The sequence below is a fragment of the Octopus bimaculoides genome, chromosome 17 (genome assembly GCF_001194135.2).
Source record: "Octopus bimaculoides isolate UCB-OBI-ISO-001 chromosome 17, ASM119413v2, whole genome shotgun sequence".
Classification (NCBI taxonomy): Eukaryota; Metazoa; Mollusca; class Cephalopoda; order Octopoda; family Octopodidae; genus Octopus; species Octopus bimaculoides.
Genome location: NC_068997.1, coordinates 26,620,509 through 26,630,333, shown reverse-complemented (window position 1 = coordinate 26,630,333; position 9,825 = coordinate 26,620,509). Strand labels below are relative to the sequence as shown.

General features: G+C 36.3%; 1 protein-coding gene across 1 annotated transcript in view; it reads left to right on the top strand.

Moving 5' to 3' along the window:
- Window positions 1–9,825, top strand: part of LOC106878470 (polyamine-transporting ATPase 13A3) — an 84,883-nt gene that overhangs the window by 58,240 nt on the left and 16,818 nt on the right. Inside the window, exons 17-22 of the mRNA XM_052974130.1 lie at window positions 399–497; window positions 2,435–2,588; window positions 4,208–4,328; window positions 4,647–4,771; window positions 5,258–5,430; window positions 7,840–7,878. Of these exons, the coding sequence (XP_052830090.1) occupies window positions 399–497; window positions 2,435–2,588; window positions 4,208–4,328; window positions 4,647–4,771; window positions 5,258–5,430; window positions 7,840–7,878 (711 nt within the window). The remainder of the gene's footprint in view (window positions 1–398; window positions 498–2,434; window positions 2,589–4,207; window positions 4,329–4,646; window positions 4,772–5,257; window positions 5,431–7,839; window positions 7,879–9,825) is intronic.

The following is a 9,825-nucleotide window of genomic DNA, read 5'->3' as shown; positions in this document are numbered from 1 at the left end:
TGAGCACTGGGGGTTGATGTAATTGACTTACCCCTACCCCAAAATTGCTGGCCTTGTGTCAAAATTTGAAACTAATTTACCAGGCTTTTGCTTTCACCTTGAATATTGCTTTTTATTTTCCTTGTAATCTCCTCTCGATTTCTTCTGCCCTCTTTTATCATGGCATTTTTTTTTTTTTACCAATTTAGCGCTCTTGCTTCATTTTCTTGCCTTTTTTTTTGTCCTAATTACAAAGCAGTCACAAAACAAAACTAAACAAAAATCAAAGAGCAAAACTAAAGAAAGCAACAAAGATCTCTGCAAGAGATCCATTTGATCCATTTTGAGCTTTCCATGTTTCCTTCCAAGAAGTTTATGCGATAGTTTACATTCATCAGCCACTCCCATATTGATTGCAGGTGATTCAGGAGCCCGGCAGTGAGACACGGAAATTCGACAGTTTTACACCAACTGTTGTTAAGCCTTGTTCCAGTGCTAGTTTTACAAATGTGGATCAGGTGAAATATTACTCATACTTTTATCGAAGTGATAATCTACAGAGATTGTCAAATCTGTCTTCATTTATTTTTTTTGTTTTTTCTTCTACCACTTCTTTCATCCATTACAGGTTATATTTCAACTACCGATCTGTTGGCACCAGAACATTCTCACCAGATAGTCCCTTTGTTTTTTTTTGTATGTGTAGACGTCACTACTGGCAGGATATTCCATCTGCAAATAGAAAAACCTTTATAAGACTTAGAATACTGAACATTATATATTTTGAAGTATATTTTGATGAAAATAGTCATCCAATCTTTAGGCATTCATTTTCAGACTGCAGTCCACTTAGATGTGATGTATAGATACCAGATCATTTAGCTTTAAATAGAGATCATAGTCCACCTTGCTCTCAAATATACATACCAGATCATCTGGCTGTAGACTTAGACCACAGTCCACCAATCCTTTCATCTAGTTTTGAGGAAAAAGATATCAAATAAGTCTAGTTCATTCTCAGAGAACTGTCCACCTGGCTGTCAAGTATGCAAAGCAGATCGTTCATTCTGATCCAGACTCAGACCAGAATCTACTACACTCTCAAAATAGACATATACAAGTACACAAACACACACTCAAGCACCCACTCACCTACACACATACAAACACACACATGCACTCATGTACATGCACATACTCACACATGCACACTCACTCACACTTTCTCACATACACTCTCTTGCATGCACTCTCACACATACACTCTTACATACACACACAAACACACACACACAGTTTCTAAATGTTTCTTCATTTGAATTTTGTTTTAATAATCTCACATCAACATCCCTATATCGATCCCCTAAGCTACATACCAACCTCCCTATACTGACTATCTATATTGCCCCTCTGCTAAGCCACACTTCCACGTAGAGATCCTCCTATATTGTTCCCCAAGCTACACACCAAACCATCTATTTTTTCCCCAGCTAAGCTACAATCCCCACCCCTGTACTGACCAACCTATATTCCCCACTGCTAAGCTTACACCCACCACCCTGATAGAGACCCTTCTATTTTGCTCCCATCAGTTTAAACTGCTTGAATGTTTGAAAATGGTTTTCTTAATGGACTTGATAACAAATATTATGTTTCTAAAATGTTGTTTACTGAAAATTTTACACCACTGCCATCCTATCAGTTTTGCTCCCTAAAAAACTCCAACCCAGAAGTTTTGAATTTAAAAAATGTTTTTTTAAGAGAATGTATATTGTTTGTTTGTTTGTGTGAAGTTAACAATGGAGAAGACAGAAATTGATCTGAAAAGGTGGTGTTTACTGGCTGGAGTGAACTTTAAACCTACTTTCTGTTTGGTAACTCTGTAGAAAATAATTTTCCAAGTGAAAGTTTTCTATAGAATTACTTAAAATTTTTTAAAGAAATGGTGTTCAAACTCATTGATAAAATTTTGCAAAACTTTGGTCTAAATAGTTTTGGAAAGCATAACAATTCTTTAACATTATCTATAATTTTAAAAAGATCGAGAATAAATAAAAAAAAACATTAAAGAGAAATTTTGTACTTCCTTGACTTTGAACAATATATTAAATTGTAATGTTAACTAAATATTTTAAATTATAAATTTAACAAAGTTTTCTAAATTATGTATTAATTAAATATCAGTTTCAATCTAATCAAATATTTTAAATATTATGACAAATTATAAACTTCAACGAAATATCAAATCTTGAATTTAACATAATATTTTAAATTATATAAATTTCACTGAATACTTGTAAATTGTAATTTTGATTATAATCAAATTGTAAATTTACCTAAATTTGATCAAATTGTAAATTTCCATTGAAGAATGGTAAATTTCTGAAGAATGTTTTTTTTAGTCTTTGAAGAATACATTCCCTTTTTCTTCTCCATCTCTGTTTATGTGCCATAGACATCCCTTGAAGTCGGAATTGTGCGACAGTTCACTTTTACCTCAAGTCTTCAGCGTATGAGTGTGATTGTTCGCAAACTTGGTACCAATCACATGGACATTTATTCGAAAGGGGCTCCAGAGAAGATTGCATCACTGTGTAATCCAGATAGTAGTACGTACTTGTTAATGTTTTTTTTTTCTCTTTGATGATGGAGGTGTGGCTGTGTGGTTAAGAAACTTGCTTCTCAATCATGTAGTCTTTGGTTCAGTCTCACTGTGTGACACCTCGGGTAAATGTCTTCTGTTATAGTTCCAAGCTTGGTGGCATTTCTTCCAGCTTTATGTTCTCAGTTCAAATGTTGCTGAGGTTGACTTTGCCTTTCGTCCTTTTAAGATTGATAAACTAAGAACCAGTTGAGGATGGGAGTCAAAGTGATTGACTATAACCTTCCTCTAAAATTTTTGGCCTTGTACCTGTAGTAGAAAGTGTTATTGTTGTTATTATGAAGGCAGTGAGCTGGCAGAAGTGTTAGCACACTGGGCAAAATGCTTAGCAGTATTTCATCTGTCTTTTGGGATCAGTAAAATAGGTACTACTTGAGCACTGGGGTTGATATAATCAACTTATCCTCTCCTTCAAAACTGCTGGCTTTGTGCCAAAATTTGAAACCATTAATATTATCATTTCGTGTTCAGAAAAATAAGTGTCAGTGGAACACTGGGGATAAATGTGATTGACTTAGCCACTTCTTTAAAATTGCTGGCCTTCTGAGTGGATTTGCTAGCTTAAAACTGAAAGAAACCTGTCAATATATGTATATAATATACATGTGATTATGTATATGTATTTGTGTGTGTCTCTGTGAGTTCCCTTGTCTTGACATTGTGTGATGATTGTAAATGAGCATCACTCTCATACAAGTGGTGTTGTTTGTTTCCTGTCTTCCATCACAAAATATTACTGTGCTTAGAAATAGGTGAGGGTTGATGACAGGGAGAGCATCTGGCTGTGAACAGTCTGCCTCAACAAATTCTGTCTGACCCATGCAAGCATAGAAAAGGGGACATTAAATGATGATGATGATGACAATGCTATTATTGAATTCCATGTTTCTTTGATGGAATTAAGACCTTAATGGTTATTGTGTTTCACAAATAATTTTAATGGATTAAAGGATGTTGTTGTTGTTGGTGTTGATGTTGGTGTTGGTGGTGGTGTTGGTGGTGGTGTTGGTGGTGGTGGTGGTGGATTTCATATTTCTCTTTCCTTTTGCCTCCGTTTTATGAAGTGCTTTTTAAGTTTTGCATTGAACTGATGATGATGATGACGATGATGCAGCAGTGGTGGTGGCAGCAGCAGTGGTGGTGGCAGCGTTGATGATGGTGGTATTGATGACGATAGTGTAGAGGTGGTTAATATTGATGGTGATAATGAGGACAATGTTTATGCTGGTGATGATGGTAGTGGTGGTGGAGAGATGGTGAGAGTTGCGGTTGTAGGCTGTTCATGATCATTATGGTGGTAGTTTTGATGATGATGACAAATGGTGGTTGAGATGGTGGTGGTGATGATGATGATGATGATAGAAGTGAGAATGGTAGTGGTAGTGGTGGAAGGCATATTGATGATGATGTTTGTGGTGATAATGAAGTTGATGTTGTTTATGTTGATGATGATGATGGTGGTGATGATAAGAAGGAGGATGAGAAACCAACATACAATCTTCTACCCTTTATTCATTTACCCTATTGTTTTCTTATATCTTTTTCCTTTTCTTTTCTTCTCCAAAGTTCCAGCAGACTTCTCTGATATTCTCCACAAATACACAGTGCAAGGGTTCCGTGTTCTTGCCTTATCCTGGAAGGAACTGGACCCTAAACTCACCTGGCACCAGGCACAGCGGATAAACCGGTTAGTATGTTGTCTCATTGAAGGCCAATCAGGTGGTACTGGCAACGGCCACGCTCAAAATGGTGTAGTTAGTTCGTTTTGGATTATTCTTTTATATGTCTCAGCTCTAAGGCTGGGCCATGCTGGAGCACTGTCTGTGAGAAAATTAGCCAGCAAGCCACTAAAGAGAACCATATTTGGTACCTCTCTATTTACGGTTAAGTGTGTCATATCATTATGTGAAGTTTCTGATTAATGACTATTGATTAATGATTATTAGCAAGAATTGATCTTTTCTTTTTTTTCAAATTTATGTTTTGTTTCATTGACCATTTTCAGTGAAAAAGTGGAACATAATTTAAACTTCCTGGGATTGCTTATAATGAAAAATACCTTAAAACCAGAGTCGGCACCAGTCATCAAGACTTTACAAGCTGCAAATATTCGTTCAGTGATGGTGACAGGTAAGATTTATTATTACTGCTGCTGTTGCTGTTGTTGTTGTTGTGGTGGTGGTGTTCATGTTCACAATAAATTTGACTTTTCTCTCTTTATCAGAGTCAAATTTAGTATGAATATCAAGTTGACTAGAACTTTGTGTTCTGTTTGTTGGCAAGCGCCAGTCAACTTAGACAGGATACTTATCTGTGTGTGTGTGTGTGAGTTCATCTAAGTATATGTGCATATGTGTGTGTATATATATATATATATATATATATATATGTATATATGTATGTATATATATATATATATATATATATATACATATGTACATGTGTGTGTGTGTGTGTGTGTGTGTGTATGTATGTGTGTGTAAATACACTCACACACATGTGTTTGAGTGTATGTTCATGTGTATGTATATATATATATGTATGTATGTATGTATGTATGTATGTATGTATGTATATGTATTTATGCATGTATACATATGTTTCTAAATATTTCAGGAGATATGATTCTGACAGCTGTCAGTGTTGCTAGGAACTGTGGAATGGTGAAGCCAAAACAAAATGTGATCATCGTTAATGCCTCACCTCCAGAAGATGGCCAGGAAGCTCAGATTCATTGGGAACAATCTGAGTCCGTCACAGATGACTCTCTTAGTGAATCTGATCAAGAGGTAACTACGCATACCAATATATATAGACACATACACTCACACACAGATATACATATACACCACATACACACACAAACATGAACTGCACCCATACAATGTACCATTTGTTTCACATTAATATTCTGTGCAATTATTTTACTCCTGTTTTTCTCTGCATTTTATTTCATCAGCTGTACTCCTTCTTTCATCTGCTTGTCCTTTCTTTTACTTTTTGCATTCCCTCATTGACTCTATTTTCTTTGTATCCCTCTGTCCATCATATCTTTCTCTCTGCATACTCCACTTTAACTATATACCCTCTTTATATCTCCATCTATTCTGTATTTTTTACTCTCCGCATCCCCATTCTCTTCATTGTCTATACTTGCCTTTTTCCATCCAAGAGCCAGCCTCTTTTACCAACCCAGCCTCTTTTACCAACCCAGCCTCTTTTACTCACTGTGTACCTTCATTACCTATGCTCTTTGTTTCCCCTCAACCCACTCTGTTTCTCTGTATGAAGATTTTCAATTTTTTTCCTTCCCCCACATCAGTCTTGTAGCTGTATGTCTTCAATTTATTCCATTTTCGCTGATTGTTTCTCTGCTTTGCATTGATTTCTTTTTGTCCTTGGGTCCCAAGAAAGAAATCGATTTCTAAAAGTTTATTATTGTTATTATTTCAGGGTCAATAAAATAAGTACCACTTGAACACTGGGGTTGATGTAATTGAATTACCCTCTTCTTTTAAAGTGCTGTCCTTTCTGCCAAAATGTGAAGCAAATATTATTAATTATGGCAGTAAGCTAGGAGAATAATTAACATATTGGATAGAATGCTTGGTGACATGTTTTCCAGTTTTATGGTTTTAGTTCAAATGTTACCAAAGTTGACTTTGTCATTCATCCTTTAAGGTTGATAAAATAAGTATCATTTGAGCACTGGGGTGTCCAAGTAATTGACTAGCACCCTCTCCTTAAAACTTTTAGCCTTGTGCCTATAGTAGAAGGAATTATTGATATTACTATTATTATTAAGCATCAAGCCGACCAAAATGCTTTGTGGCATTTCATCTGATTCTTTACATTCTAGGTTCAAATTCTGCTGAGGTTGACTTTACTGTTCATCTTTTTTGGGGTTGGTAATTAAGTACCAGCTGAGTACTGGGGTCAATGTCATCAACTTACCTGCTTTCCCAAAATTCCAGGCCTTATGACTCTAGTAGAAAGTCGGTGAGCTGGTAGGATCATTTGTATTTCATCCATCTCACATTCTAAGTTCAAACTCCACTGAGAATTTCTTCACCTTTCATTTTTTTCCGTCCTTGTTTTTGTATACATTTGCTGCTTTCTTCCAAGGAATCTAATGCTCTTAGCTTAGTTTTTCCTTGGGGCTGGCCAGATTGGAGCAATCCTCGAGTATACCAGCCGAAATTGCAAAGATAATCTGGAACTTGACTGAGGAAAGAAAACTTCAAATGACCCATCCTTGTTTTCTTTGTATTGTCTGTCTGGATGTTTTGCGTTCTTGTCCCATTTTTGTATTTTATATATATACTGCCGGACTGGCCCTTGTGCTGGTGGCACGTAAAAAGCACCCACTACACTCTTGGAGTGGTTGGCGTTAGGAAGGGCATTCAGCTGTAGAAACTCTGCCAGATCAGATTGGAGTCTGGTGTAGCCATCTGGTTTCACCAGTCCCCAGTCAAATCATCCAACCCATGCTAGCATGGAAAGTGGATGTTAAATGATGATTGATAGGCATCCAGCCATAGAAACCATGCTAAAGCAGACAATAAAGCACGATTTAGCCCTTGAACTCTTAGATCTTGTCAAACTGCTCAACCCGTGTCAGCATGGAATGCAGATGATAGTGATGCTATATAATATATGTGCGTGTGTGTATATAATGTGTGTGTGTGTGTCTATAATGTGATGCTATATATTATATGTGCTACTAATACTAATGAGTAGTAAGAAGTAATTAGTAATAATTAGTGTTAATAACTCTATATTAAAGAATGTAGTTGTAAATACATCAAATAAAAGATGAAATGGGTGTAGCTGGTACATCTTTGATCAGTTTTGCTTGATCAGGACTCTACCTGGGGTTAAACAACATACAAATTATAGCCACTAATAGTAACTATTTAGCATTAATAAATAATTAGGAATAATTAGTATTGATAAACCGTTTAGATAATGTAGTCTTAAATACATTGAATAAAAGATGAAAAGGTCATGGCTGGAACGTCTTTGATCAGACTTCCACCTGGTCACGACTGTTTTTGGGGCTAAAACGACGACACCAATTCCCCTATTTCTTCTCTCTCTCTCTCGCCTCTGCTCCACCCTTATCCACCCCAGGTCCATGGGAAGAGTGGATATGCAGCATGTTAAGAAAACATCCTCCTTGGCTTTGTGTTTTTCAGAATTGTCCTCTTCTTCTGTTTAATGAAACCCAAGAACAGGTGGGTGATCTTTCTCTACCTTCTAGCACTGACTGCATACTTGGCATTTTTTTTTTTAAAGATTTTTGTATAGTTTTTTTTCTTCCTTTTATATGTTTTTGTTTGATTTTGATTGATTTCTTTTTTCATTTAGTGTATATTTTTTGTTAATTTCGTGTTTATTTTCATTATTTTGTTATTATCATTATCAAGGTGGCAAGCTGGCAGAATTGTTAGCATGCTGAGCGAAATGCTTAGCAGTATTTCTTCTGTTGCTATGTTCTGAGTTCAAATTCCACTGATGTCAGCTTTGCCTTTCATCCTTTCAGATCAATAAATTAAGTACCAACCAGTCAAGTACTAGGGTCGGTATGATTGATTGTCCCCCTCCCCACAAAAATCCAGGCCTTGTGCCTATAGTAGAAAGGATTATTACCTGTACCAGTGGAGCACTAAGCGCACCGTTCGAGTGAGATCGTTGCCAGTGCCGCTGGACTGGCTCCTGTGCAGGTGGCACATAAAATACACCATTTTGAGTGTGTCAGGGTGACACAAGACTTTTGATATTAACATTATTCATCACCATCATCAACTTCAATTAGTGTCTGTTTTTGGTGCTCGCATGGGTTAGATGGTTGGATAGAGCTGGTAAGCTTGAGAGCTATACCAGGCTCCCATCTGCCTTGGTTTGGTTTCTATGGCTGGATGCCCTTCCTAATGCCAACCACTCCATAGTGTCTTTTATGTGTCACCAGCATGGCTGCCATTAACATGTTACCAACACAGGTGCTTTTAACATGTCACCAGCCTGGGCACCTTTTTGTCTGATTTCAGCACAAGCCAGCAATTTTGAAGGGAGCAGGTAAACTAATTATATCACTCAAAGGCAATGTTGGCATCAACAGAATTTGAACTCTGAAAATAAAGACCTGGAAGAAATATTGCTAAGCATTTTCTGTGGCACAGTCATGATTCTACCAGCTTGTTGCCTTCTTATTAATAATAATAATATTATTAACATTTTTTTATTATCATTATTTTATTTGATGTGTTTGTTTATTTAGTTTTTGGTTTCGGCATCTACGGGCATGGTTCAAATACTTTGCATGCTTTTGTAGCATTTTGCTAGAAATTGTCGAAATTTTCTATAAATGTATGTGTACATGCATGTGTGTTTATGCGAGTATGTATGTTTACATATTTAAATGTGTGTGTGTATGTATGTATGTTATCAATCAGTTTCATTTCTGTATTTCTTGTCAATAGAGAAAGAGCCGGACTCTAGCATAGATTCAAGGCTCCAATATGTATGTATGTATGTATGTATGTGTGTATTTATGTATGTGTGTGTGTGCATGTGTGTGTGTATATGAAAATGTTTTTTTCTAATATTTTCTACATGTATTGAAAATAACTGCCTTGCTTTCTTTCTTTCAGAAACTTTTTAATCAAGTTATTTTTTTTCCATAGTTTTGTATGAATTCCTTGTGGCTATTTTTGAACCTTTAAAGTTCCTTGATTCATCAGCAATGTATCATGCCATACAACACAAAAAAACAAAACACTGGGGTCAATGTAATCAACTAGACCCATCCCACCAGAATTTCAGGCCTTGTGTCTATAGTAGAAAGGATTATTATTATTATGTTGACAAACTGGTAGAATTTTTCCCACACTGGACAAAATGCTTCGTGGCATTTCTTTTAGCTTTTTATGTCCTGAGTTCAAATACTGTTGAGGTCAACGTTATCCTTTCATCTTGTTGGGGGTTGAGCACTGGGATTGATGTAATTGATTAGCCCCCTCCCCCTCCCTCCCAAAATTTCAGTCCTTGTACCTATAGTAGAAAGGATTATTATTATTATGTTGACAAACTGGTAGAATTTTTCCCACACTGGACAAAATGCTTCGTGGCATTTCTTTTAGCTTTTTATGTCCTGAGTTCAAATACTGTTGAGGTCAACGTTA